The sequence below is a fragment of the Anoplolepis gracilipes genome, chromosome 7 (assembly GCF_047496725.1).
Source record: "Anoplolepis gracilipes chromosome 7, ASM4749672v1, whole genome shotgun sequence".
NCBI lineage: Eukaryota > Metazoa > Arthropoda > Insecta > Hymenoptera > Formicidae > Anoplolepis > Anoplolepis gracilipes.
In genome coordinates this window covers 10,142,811-10,156,245 of record NC_132976.1, presented here as the reverse complement: position 1 = coordinate 10,156,245, position 13,435 = coordinate 10,142,811, and the positions used below count along the sequence as shown (strand labels likewise).

The 13,435-nt window shown below is 34.8% G+C and overlaps 1 protein-coding gene and 1 long non-coding RNA gene across 2 annotated transcripts in view; one reads left to right on the top strand and one right to left on the bottom strand.

Annotated features, from left to right (window-relative positions):
- LOC140668189 (uncharacterized) overlaps nucleotides 1-9,492 on the top strand; it is a 69,799-nt gene extending 60,307 nt beyond the window's left edge. The window contains exons 5-11 of the mRNA XM_072896959.1: nucleotides 2,693-2,776; nucleotides 3,858-3,991; nucleotides 4,287-4,423; nucleotides 4,862-5,016; nucleotides 6,052-6,293; nucleotides 6,727-6,916; nucleotides 7,339-9,492. Coding sequence (XP_072753060.1) covers nucleotides 2,693-2,776; nucleotides 3,858-3,991; nucleotides 4,287-4,423; nucleotides 4,862-5,016; nucleotides 6,052-6,293; nucleotides 6,727-6,916; nucleotides 7,339-7,535 — 1,139 coding nt within the window. The 3' untranslated portion in view covers nucleotides 7,536-9,492. The remainder of the gene's footprint in view (nucleotides 1-2,692; nucleotides 2,777-3,857; nucleotides 3,992-4,286; nucleotides 4,424-4,861; nucleotides 5,017-6,051; nucleotides 6,294-6,726; nucleotides 6,917-7,338) is intronic.
- The window catches only part of LOC140668215 (uncharacterized), a 240,807-nt gene that overhangs the window by 94,636 nt on the left and 132,736 nt on the right, over nucleotides 1-13,435 (bottom strand). The window lies entirely within an intron of this gene.

Sequence of the window (13,435 nt, the reverse complement as noted above, 5' to 3'; positions counted from 1 at the left end):
GCAAATCCTTTTAATTGCATTTTGTGGAAAATTATACGATCATATTGGAAATCGCAATGTGAGAAAAATACTTTAACGACGCATCATTCCCCCCACGCTTATTCAACCAGAACGAAGCATCCACTCATTACATTTTTGCTGTCTACAATTAATCGTTTCGTGTTTCTTAACTGAATCATTATACGCCAATTTGCTTCACCGATACGTATTATCCACGGGATGAAGATACGATAAGATCATCTATTATATTCGTTGAACTCGATGTATATAATTAAAATCAATACCGTAAAATTATGATTCCAAAATTCTATTACGTAAATCCCATTATGTAAACTTATATAAGATGTTGCAGATTCTCACTTTTTCTTTCATTATAAGGCAGCAGTTCTTTCATGGGCAGCGAGAAAGGATTGAGTTATAAGCGATCGACATAAATCTACTTCGCTCTACTTCACTCTGATAAATCATTCGACACGTATGTTTCATAAGAAAAATCGACTGTACGATCATCCGAGTATCATTTTCGAAAAGATCGATGGACTTGGACCTTTCGAGACGACGGCGACGGAACGATCGACGATCACGTTGCTACGGCAAATTTTCTAAAACATTTGGATGAGCTTGCCATTGGCAATGATGAATGTTACTCCCGACGTATAAAGCTCGTTGGTTCAATGAAGTCGTAAAGTCAAGCCGCTTACTCTCTGCGGGAACTTGAGGCCACCCGCGGGATCATCAATTACGCGAAAGAGGGCCCATTTAGATTAAATGTATCCTCCTCTGTAACATTCGATTCTCCTACGCCTTCAAAGTCCATTTTACTATTATTTTTTTTCTCCTGCTTCTTCTACACAATTCGCGTTCTTCCTTTTTATTAGTTAAATTAACGATAATTATAACATTTGGAGATAAAAAATAAAATTTAAGATTATATTTGTTGAAAAAATTGAACATCAAAATTTACAAATTTCGTAGTTCAAGTCTGAGAGAAGACACGTGCTGAAAAGTATGAAAAACATGATTTGATAGTAGTTTTAAAAAAGCTGCCGACTTTTACGGTCTAAAAGTAGCATGGGTACCTTAAAAGGAACCCAACAATATCCTCCGCGTCTCTCCGTGGCCGCTCTCGGCACGTTCGAGCAAATATCGGCGTTGCTCAACTCTTCCCATTGTCTGCCCACTGACGTTTTGCCGGACGATGAACACAAAGCACGTATCCGCAATTCTAATAAGCGTGCGTATACGTACGTGCGCCGCTCGAAAATGCGCTCGGTACACTCGTGCACGTACGCGAAGCGTAGGAAGAAGGTGAAACGGAACGGTTGTATCATCGGCATGTGCCTCCGGTGTAACTATCTCTCGCATCTCTATCTCCGTTTTATTATTTTTTCCCCCTTCTCGATCAATTGCGCGCGCGCGCGCTGATCTTTGAATTATACTTTTTTATTTATCTAACTGAATCGGAACAAACTCGCTAATTTTCAATTATTGTTAAATAGATTTTTAGAAATTTACATAACATTTTTAATCACTATAAAAACTTTACGTCATTTTTATCGATCGTTCGATTTTAAAGAAGATTTAATCTGATGAATTAATTTGTACGATTTTATTTCGATGAATGCGTTTCGGACACAGACCAGTCAATTAATATAAAATATAATCAAGTGTGTCACGCCGTGCGTCCTACGACGATGTGCGTAAGACGAGCGTGGGTCACGGAATGAAAAGGTTGTATCATCGGCTGTAGACACCTCGACTGTAACTATCACTATCCTCCATCAATCTCCATTCCGCTTTGCAGCCGCGGCGGCGGGTTACGTTGTTGCAGTGGAAACGGCGTCTCACCACGAAGAGCGGCTATACCGGATCCCCAACTTACTTTCACTCGTCATCGACGACCGGTTTTCCACTCGCTCCTCTATCCGCGAATCTACGATTTTCCGCGCCCGGTTTCGACATGCGAATGACGACAGGATCTTCCGGCCGCGACTTATTTGCCCACCCGACGCCGATATTTGCTCGACGCATCCGAATCGTCTCCAAATGGAGATAATCGGGCCTGATTGAATACGGTAACGCTATTACGCTCTTCTGAAAACTCTTCTCGTCCCAAAAAACTGAAAGAGGATCGCCGCTAATATTTCTTTAAATATAATCAATTTTTTATTACACAAACCGATGTATGATTATCTCGTTATTTAACAAACTTTTTAATTATATAATGCATATAAGATTGTATGTATGGTGTTCTTTTCTTACGATAGTTGTTACGTTATTATTTGAAAGTTGATTTTTACTGAATGGAGATTCAGTGATGAGGCGTCGATTTTTTCCTCTATTTCGAATAGTAGGTACGCAGTTTTCTCCACTTCTCTTTCGACATTCACAGATTCCACCTAGACCTTTTCTCTTTCGTAAATACAAGAAGATGTAAACAGAGAGTTCATCGCGCTGATGGATCAACAATGTAAGCTGATATAATTCTTCTTTGGATACCTTTTCAAATAGTTTGTCGAAATACTGGCGAGCAGAACGCTGCACTGAGATATATTGTACTTATCTCAGTCAGTTTATAACTGTCATAGTATTACTGTGCGTACAATAAAACAATAGTACAGAACAATACAGAGGTGTGGCTGCAGAGATTAATAAACTTAAATAAATTCACAATTACATCATATCTTTACAGATATCGAGGCGGAATGTCAAGATGACTATATGAAAATTAGAATTGGATTCAACGGATCTTTCGCTGGCCTCTTATATTCAGCAGGTAAAATTAATTGTACAATAATTTATATTAATGAATAACAATAACTTTTAATTGTAACTCCATTTATCTGTGTTAGGAATTTTTTTCTAACATAATTACGGTTACATTTTCACGGTGACGATCATCATACACATATGCACGTAATTAATGACATAATTGAAAGTTAAATATTAATTATATCTGACGCGAGAATAATAACGCGCATAAGAAATATCATGAGGTAAATTACGTAAATAGCAGTGTCAAAAAAAAAAGCGGCAGTTCTGAGTACTTCGCACCGGATTCTTCATCATAGTCAAGAGAGATTTGATATAATATTGCTCTTAAAATATGTGGCTGCATAACTGACTGCATCGCTGGCATCCGCAATTATCTCGGCAGACACTGAGACGAATAAACGTCTGCGCTAACGAGATAATGGTGGAAATTATCGTAAAGCTATCGGCCGCGCAAGAATTTTTCCATCAATGTCGTAAGTCCATCTGTCCGTTCTGGCGAGATATTTCCGTTATTTCGAAAAAAAAAGTATAGCATGCCTCCTAATAGTACGTCTAATAAATATACGAGAAAAAATTGCCGCAAAGTGATCTCGCAAAGTCTCGCGAGTCACTCGTTGAAGGAAAGAGATGCTGCCCGAGATCTCGAATTTTTTCTACAGATATTAATTCTGATTTACAATTTTCTTAACGATTAATAATAAGTTATTAATCAATATTTTTCTCAACACGTAATGAGTAGAGCACCTTTGTGGATGCAATCTTAAGACACTGAATCGGATTGAATCTAAGCAAGATGACTGAAATGTCAGATTACCCTAATCTCCGACTTCCTATCGCAGGCGCTAACGACTATACTTCATATTTCTTCGCTTAGGCTGTCTCTCCTTTCCTTTCTTAGTTCGTCCATTTGTTCACGAAAGAAAAATGCATCAACTTCCGCGCGACAAGATTCGCAGAGTCACGTTACGTCGCGAGAAGCAAGAGTTGATATAAGGGACACATCTGAGATACCGATGTGTGCCCATCGTATATCGTAGGTAGCCGCATTCCGGATGATCGAGAACAATCGCTTTTAATTGCAGGCTACTCGTACGATCCCGATTGCATGTACGTTAACGGAACGGGCCGCGACTACTACGAGTTCTACATTCAGCTGAATCGATGCGGCACCCTCGGCGAGAACACTCATCATCAGGACAGCAGGAAGAATCCGACGGTATGTAAAACAAACGAGCGCGAGTGACGGATCGTTACTTTAGCGCGCACCGGCCGACAAGGAATAATAATGATTAACAACTGGGCGAGGTGGGGAGGGGGGGAAATAACCCGGTCTTTGGGAGTAAGGCGCGAGGCGGCGAGTTCATCTCGATGATGAAAGAAAATTAGATGTCGCGTTCGTGAGGAACGGGAACGCCGCTATTATCTAGCAGCGTATTTACGTGAGAAATGAGACTCGCGTATATATACGTTGTTCACGACATGCATGCTCACACACACAATCTTGTTTACAGAAAAATCTCATGTGGAACACGGTCACGGTGCAGTACAATCCATTGATAGAGGAGGAATTTGACGAGCACTTTAAGGTGACTTGCGAGTACGGTTACGACTTTTGGAAGACGGTGACATTTCCCTTTCTTGATGTCGAGTAAGTGTCAATTTTCATTCAATTTTTCTCACCTCATCGCGAGATTGGATTTAAGAAACTCTACAAATTTTTTAAGTATTTGAGAAATATATTTTTTACATAATAGATTCGTGTAAGCAAAAATAAATCAATCAATAATGATGATTGTAGAAAAATATTTGTAAGATAGACTTCAAACTTATCGTGAAAACGTACGTATGAAAGATCGATGCATCGATTAAAGGCATCATTTCTATAATGCGCGCGTAGAGAGAGGCTGACATGATATCGTCTAGAACTCACCGATTACGTGAGATTGACGCAAGGTTTCGCGCGAGCGCTTAACGTTTACGTAATATCTACGATAATGTCTAACATCTGTGCTATCCGACGGCGCAAAGTAGGCCGTACTGCTCGTGAGATAACGGATACGCATTCTACGCACTCATCTTGTTCCAGGGTCGCCACGGGAAATCCCGTAGTCTTCACCCTGCAGCCTCCGGAGTGCTATATGGAAATCAGATACGGTTACGGGACCACTGGAACTAGAGTGGCTGGACCAGTTCGCGTCGGCGATCCCCTGACTCTCATTATCTACATGCGTAGTAAATACGGTAAGCTTCTACGCACCGCGTAATTGCTGCCCTGACGCGTAAATCGCTAGCAGAAGTGCCTATTAGACTCGATGAGCGCGCATCTATTAGGATGCTTCAAGTAGGCAACAACTGAAAGAAAAAATAATATAGGTTTGAGAAATGTGAAAAAAAATTAACGATAACCGGTCCATCAAGATCTCATTGTATATGATAATTTTTTTAAATCACATAATTTTTGAGTGCTTAAAATATAATTATATACAAAATGCTAACATGGAAGTTTAAATATTGATGATGTATTCAGGGAAAAGTTTGCGAGACAAATAATCTGTAATATATATATATTGAAATACGAGGTAGTCTCTCTCTCTCTCTCTCTCTCTCTCTCTCTTGCAAATCACTCACAGCACTACCACACATTTTCTTTTCTTTCTTATTCTCACCCATCTATTCTTACCTATTGCCCGGCCTAATCATACGACCCGATTCCGTCTAGGTATCGTTCGATAACGGTATAAGATGAGGCATGAGACTTTGTCAGTCGCGGCTGCAGTCTGAGCTTAGTAATTTGCGAAAGATGCGGAAACGCATATAAAGAAAAGGATACGAAAATGTGCGCGCTTCGACATAACGACAGATGTCTGTACTTTAACGAGTCAGTCTTCTGTATTTACGTCTACATCACTTATGTCATGCGAATCTATGTCAGAAGGTAAACGTCACGTCGTATCCTCTTCCTAACGTCTTTGACAAATTGGTTTCATTATTAACGACATATTTCATACAAGCTAATCCTTCACATATACACATACATACACGTAGCTTCTTACTTAATTATAATAAATCTCCAAGAACGGTTCTCTCCGGGCAAATTACACTCATCGCGTTCTTTTCAAGATATAATCTCTTTTCAAATCGGCACTGACTTCAATTTATGTGAGTAGCTATATTTCGTATCACAATTATGATGTATTACTGTTTTTTTTTTTATAGACAAATCCCACTCAGCTACGAATGACGAAAGCGCCTATTCACGTTAATTTTTTCTTACAGATGGTTTTGATATCGTCGTGAATGATTGCTACGCACATAACGGCGGCAACAAAAGAATTCAATTGATCGATCAATATGGATGTCCTGTCGATGACAAACTGATCAGCCGGTTTCGAGGCTCCTGGTCGGAAAGTGGTTTGTTCGAGACGCAAGTCTTTGCTTACATGAAGACCTTCAGGTTCACGGGATCCCCGGCCCTGTATATCGAATGCGATGTTCGCATGTGCCACGGAAGATGTCCGGTAACTAGATACTATAGGACTTAATCGATTTTAATCCACTTATCCACTTTAATCTACTCAAGTGTCACGTTGATTGAATCTAATTATCCGCACCAGAACTATTTACTCCCAAAGAATTTTGACTATTATATTTATCTTATTGTTAATATCACGCATATGTAAAAATATTATTTAATATTTTTTTCGATATAAAGAATCGATATTTTTTTTCGGAACAAAGTATTTAATCTTCTACAAGCTTGTCTTTTTTAGTTTTTCCAATAAAATTGGATAAATTAATAAATTAAACTTTTAAAAATGATCTTAACAGGATAATTTTAATTTTTAGAGGGATATTTTTACTTGTACCATTTAGAACGCTTTTGTCCTCAATGTATTACGGTGTTCCAGTTTCATAGATATTTTCAACTTGAACGTTTCATTTATATTTCAGAGTCAACCTTGTCACTGGAGAAACGCGAAGAACGTAGTAAAACGATCAGTGCCGGAAATGATCGGTGGCCCATCGACACCGGCAACTAGTTTGTCAGAGAATGTAAATCTCTTCCAGTCACTTCGCGTCCTTCAGGAAGGCGAAGCGGACACGGAACTGTTCCAGAATTCCACAAGCGCTTTTCGCAGTGGTAAAGCATTTATTTAAGATGACTTTACTGTTATAACAATTACGTCAAATCATATGCATTTATCATAATTTCATTCAGTAAAAAATATTTCATTCATCTGTCACGTACAATGATAGAGGCCGATTTTATGATTGTTAAATCTCAAGTTCTCACAAATAGAAATGTTTCAAATCTCTTATATAAAATTATATATAATGTTCCAGTAAAGAAACAAGAAATAAACCATTGAATTTCTTATAAATTACAATTAAAGTGCAACTTCTTTCTGTCATTTTTGGTATTAAAGATTCATGATTATAAAATAAAAATGAAAATTTCTATCTAGTACATTCATGTGTTTTGTAAAATACATTATAATTTACAATTGCTCTCTTTCTCTCTCTCTCTCTCTCTCTCTCTAAATAATCTAAATTTTTTTATAGGACTCAGCGAATCTTTGGCCGACAGAGTATGCTTGAGATCTTCTGTGGCCAGTACAATAGTGGGAGTTGGCTGCGGATTCTTTTGCATCATGGCCGGTACAATACTGGTTATGTGTTCGCGAATGCGACGACATGCGCGAGAAAAATTATTATCGGATAGCATAAGTTATATGACGCATAAGGGCCGAATCAATTAAAGCTAGCGTGCGGAGAAGCTATTTCTTCTCTTCTTCATCTCGAACGGCGATATCCTCGCATCTCTCTCGCATCTCTTCGAGTTGCCAAGAAGAGAATGTTCTGCCGATAAGATAGAAACGTGTATGTGTCGTTAAGATAGAGAATTATTGATATAAATGACTGAACTGTTGATAAGCTGATGATATTGGTTGATAAAAATATAATTAGGTGAGGCGTTGACGATAAATTAATTTTTTACAAATTGAAAGGATAGAAAATTTGTAAAAATTTTAAAAGGGTTTCGTGTACTACTCTGTACTTATTAACTTCTTAAGGTAAGCGTGGGATTGATATAGAGCGAAGTGCCTTACATATATTGATAGTCGTTGATAATTCAGACTCCCATGGATATAATAGGTCTCATCGATTCTTCGTGCGCGAATGCTTTTTATATAAATAATATTCGCTGCTAATCTCGCTTCTCTTTTACTTATCGGAATATTAATTGATATTCATTCGTCAATTGATGTTTGTATCGCGAGTGAAATATCCGTAGCGAGTTATCGCTCGTCGATTAATAGAATTTAGAAACCGTCGATATATATTGCCACGATCTCGGTGCCGAATGTGCGATCAATGAAATAAAACTTCGATTGTTCTATCAATGCACAATTATTGATCTGTAATTTAATGCAGTGTGCTGACGATCGATGTTTGATGTTTTTTTTTATCGCTTATCTCGATCTCGCAAGCGGCATATTTTGAGATCAAGACGAACGTAACATAAGTAACGACGCTTAATTGCCGTTGATAAGATTCACTACTTATATGTCTATCTATGTGGCATTATTCATCATATTCAGGAACGTGAAAATTATTTAATTGTATGTCTCACTAGCAGTTCAATCATTCAACAATATAATTAAAATAATAAATAAAAGAATGTATTTTTATAATAGAACTTGCAATTTAGTATAATGCAAAAAAATGTATAGGCATATATAAGCACAAGATGTCGAATTAATATCAATGAATCATATAATAGAAGAATTATGAAAAAAATTATGAAATAAAGAAAATCTATCTTATATTAATATAAATATGTAAGAATTGTAAGGAATTCACATGAGTCTGTATAAAGTGAAAAGATATACATACTTTTGCGATTTGCTTAAATATTAAATTAATATATAATTAAGTAACATCGTTGTTATATGAAAAACATGGCCATTTTATTCTTATTAAAAATCAGATAATTTTATGTTATCGTCATCAATCGTATATTTAATATGATACGAGCAAAAATTAAATTATCCGGCTCGAATCGCATTGTTCCTGAATGTTCGTGAATAATGTGTGTTAATAAGGTTTAATTAAAAATATCATTTTATATAACAAACGAAAAAATATATCTAGGTTTATATTTTATACATATATGATATAAATATATAACATCGAAGATGCGAACCTTCGATAATACGAAGAAAAAGAAAGAATCAAGAAAATTATACGGAATCGCATAACGGGTGTACGGCCAGCGAGGATTAAATAATATTTTACGAAACTATCCCGTATATATACATATATATATATATATATATATATATATATATATATATATATATTTATATATGAGTGAGGCGAGCCAAAGAATCGTAGCTAATTTAGAGAGCTCATCAGAGAATTCTCTCATCTTAATATTTATTCAGAAATTCACTTACCTCGTCGCGCAATTTTTTCGTCACCGTGTAAAATATTAACTTCCCCTCCTGGTTGTTCCCCTCTGCACGCACATTCGTACAATTTAATCTTAAAGCATTTTTTCATTGCTCCACATTGATCCCAATCCCTGTGTCTTTCCCTCCGTCTTTCGAGCGTCAAGCCAAGTATATCAGGACACACAACTACTCGATTAATTATCTGTAAATATAGTCTTGTATCGTGACTCATAATATTTATGATTAAGTGTATCAAGGTTTCCAATAAATAATAGAAGAAGATTTTGTATTTTCTCTAACATGTTCTATCTTATCTAATCTTCGTATTTCATAAGTGCATTATAAGTGCGTACTATATAAATTACACATATATAAATGAGATTTTTTAAATATCATCTGCTTTTAATAACAATCACAATAGAATTAGTTAGAAACGATCCTACAAGCTTGCATCTTACAATTAAACTTAATTTAAAGAATTTAATAATCTATATATTTAAACATTTTATACATATTTTTTATCTGAAATATCAATTTTGCATTTATAAATGTCATTTTGTTTAACCAATAATTCTTTCAATTTGAATCACATATTCATTGTGTGTGTGTTTGTATATAACATTCTTCTTTCAAGAAGTGTTTTTTTCACTTATTTTATTGTGCGATCATTCGCGAAAAAAAAATCTGAGAACCAACGTGACGAAAGCAGAAATCTACCTGACTGATCTTGAAAAATTGGAAATTTTTCGGAGCATAATGAAACGGAACAAATCGTGTTTCTCAAACAGCGTCATTCGTCTTACGAGATGGATCCGACCAAAATGCCGATCGATCCTCGCAAATGGGATGCTTCTCGATGAAAAGTGAAAACTCTACGCAATATTTCAGCCGCAAGCCGAAACGTGACCGTCATTTATCGTTTGATCCCTTGATAAGGAAAGAAAAACGTGCCAATCACCGAATGACCGGTTCTTATAAGTATTCATCCGACAAGAGAAGAATATTATACCAAAACAGCTTCCATGTTAATTATTTATAACAAATTAATAGTCGATTATTAATGAATAAGTTATACGATAAGTTCAGGACACTTATCGTATAAAGTTCAAGACCTACAATGCTGTATATGATAAAAAAGAAAGATAAGTATTGTAATATTGTCAAGATACACAATTTTGATAAAAGATAACGCTGACTATATGCACTTTGCACGCGCATTAAAACATAATAAATATAATAATATATAATAGTATATTTTACTATTATAACACATGCTTTTCTATTAATTAAAAGATTATTATCATTACAATAAATACACTTGTTTGATAAAAATATTTATGATATTTAAGATAAAATATGTATTTTAAATAGTAATATATAATTTGATTTTATCCAACATTATTAAACAACGATAAAAAGATCCGATTATTTATATATATCAAACAAATCTCACAGTGTCTCCTAATTTTTTCCGAAAAAGAGGCGTTCCCAACTTTGGACCTTATTGCGTAGCAAAAGGGCAATCAGCTGCAGTAACGAACTGTCTCGCCCGCCTACCATGCGGTAATTAATCAAGCCACAATAAATTAATTGCCGCTCCGGCAAGAATTAATTGCCATCCCGGCAATAATTATGGCTAACGCAGAAATAATTATCGTGCATCCCGGTGGAGCGTTGATCCTCGCCCGACGATAGTCCGCTCGTAATTCGATACATACGTGTATCATATACAATCGATCGTTCTCCATACGCGCGCTTTTATATAAAAATCCCTAATTTAATTTCAATAAAATATAACCTTTCACACAAAAAAGTGTACAAATCGCCCTGAAACAAGTCCCATAACAACGCCATCAGGGTAGAATGAATGTTGTGTGAAAAAAGTAAAGCTGTTCCAGAAAATTATGTCAAGAAACATGTTAACTTTATACAGTAGTCCAATTTCAATCATTTTGAAATTATATTCTATTATATATACAGAAAAAAATATTCTCTATTGCTATTGTCTTGTAACATACGAGAAATGAATCAATATTGAGATTAAAAATCTGAATGCACTCTCTCTGCTCGCTTTGTATGTATCCGAGTTAAAATTTTTCTCTATTTTCAACAACCTCAATATTCGATCTAATATTTAATTTGATATTTTAAGCACTCAAATCATCCTATTTCAAAACTTTATTTAATTTATAATATTTTATCAAAAACGCTTCTATTAAACCTCTAATAATAAGGAAACTGTTTATTGTCTACTTGAGATATAAAGTAGAAACTCAATATATTATAATAAAATTTTTATATTAATGAAACCTGTCAAAATTCTCTAGAATCAATATAATGTGAAAAAAATATAAAATGTAAATAAGTGTGTAAATACAGAATAAAAATAAAAGCAAAATTTTTATTCAAATTTCGATACATGTAAGTTGTCAAAAAATACGGGCAAATTTTAATCATTTGCGAAGGTCCATCGTGTCACTCAAAAAAGACATATACACCAGGATGTCTATACAAATCTTGTAAAAAAATTCCCTGATTTTTCACGTATTTTTGTCGAAAATTTTAAGTAAAAAGAATATTTTCAAAATTTTTTAATAGAATTTTCTGTAAAATAAATTTTTGTAGCACATCCATTTTCTAATAATGTTTTTTATTCATACGAAGGAAAAACACGGAGCCTTTTAAGTTTCAATGTTACATTTATAAATGTATTAAAAAATTGAATAACTTTCATAAAATTTTCATTTCTTTATCTTTAAAAATTACAAAGAGTAAGTATATATTTCATATTCAATATTATGTTAAGACATTAAGTATATAAACTAAAAAAAAATATATGTATATATGTATATATTTATACGAGACAAACTGAGACGTCAAGTTTACGTTGTCTCACTTTATCTGCCGACTATTTTTTATTTAACTATTTCTTATCAGATTTTAAGCACTTGGGAGTTTCAAAATACTTATATAAAAAGTTCTATGCGTAAAAATTATTAAAATATTAATTAAACAAATTAAATAGCGCCAGATTAAATGCTGATCATATTTCAATAATTCTATCGATTGATGAGATGTGTTATTTTGCAATTATTTTTAATTTCTATACAGAGAGAGAGAGAGAGAGAGAGAGAGAGAGAGAGAATTCTATATTTTAAAATTATTAGAATATTTATTAAACAAGTTACAAAATAAATCGAACAAAGATACGAGCGTCTCAATATTTATATGTCCGATATCTCGAACAATTTAATTGTTTAATTAATATTCTAATAATTTTTACACATGTAACTTTTTGTAAAATCATAGAATTTTCGAGCGCTCATAATCTGTTAAAAAATGCTAAAAAAACATGTCACAGAACAAAGCAAGATGCAGTAAACATCTCACAATAAGCTTGTCTTGAACAATTTTTTTGTATAATAGTCAAAATTATTTGCCTAATCTTATCAAGAACTCTAGAATTATCAAAAATAAAACCAAAACTCAACAATTAGTGAGTTTCTACAGAATAAGACGCCAGTTTCACATACATGGCTGATTGTTGAGAACCAAAACTATCAAAAAAAAAAAAAAAGAATTTTGAAAAAATTCCCTGAAAAAAATCTCATTCCATGAGATAAACTTCCCTGATTTTTTCACATACAAAAGAAACCCCTGAATATTCTCGGTTTTCCATGTTTTTTCAAAGAATAGATACCCTGATACACATATGTAAGAAAGGAAGATAAATAGAACCTTGATTATAAAGAAAAAAGAAAGAGGGCTATTATCAAAATGTAATCTTACACAAATTAAACATATTTGGTTATCAAAAATAGCGGAAAAACTCGAGGTAAAGTACTCGAGTTTTTCCGCGATACAATGCCCAAAGATGGACTTTGATCACAGATCACCAATACCCTCGATCTATTTCACTTATGGCGAGATGCACATACGAGAAGGTCCAGCATATAACGTATCCGTTTACTTAACACGCCACCGTATGCGTATCCCTTACGTGAGCTCGAAACATACCGTGCGCGCCCCGCTATGTATATACATTCACCTAATAAAGTAGAGGTGTGGAGTACCGAGATAGCGCTCGGCGGAAGTTACGTTCGGCTGCAATCGTTCTCCAGGCCACGTCGTAGCCAGTTTCTCGTATTATCTTGAAGCAAGATTCCGTTAAAAGACCGGTGATGTATAGCTGCACGGCTTGT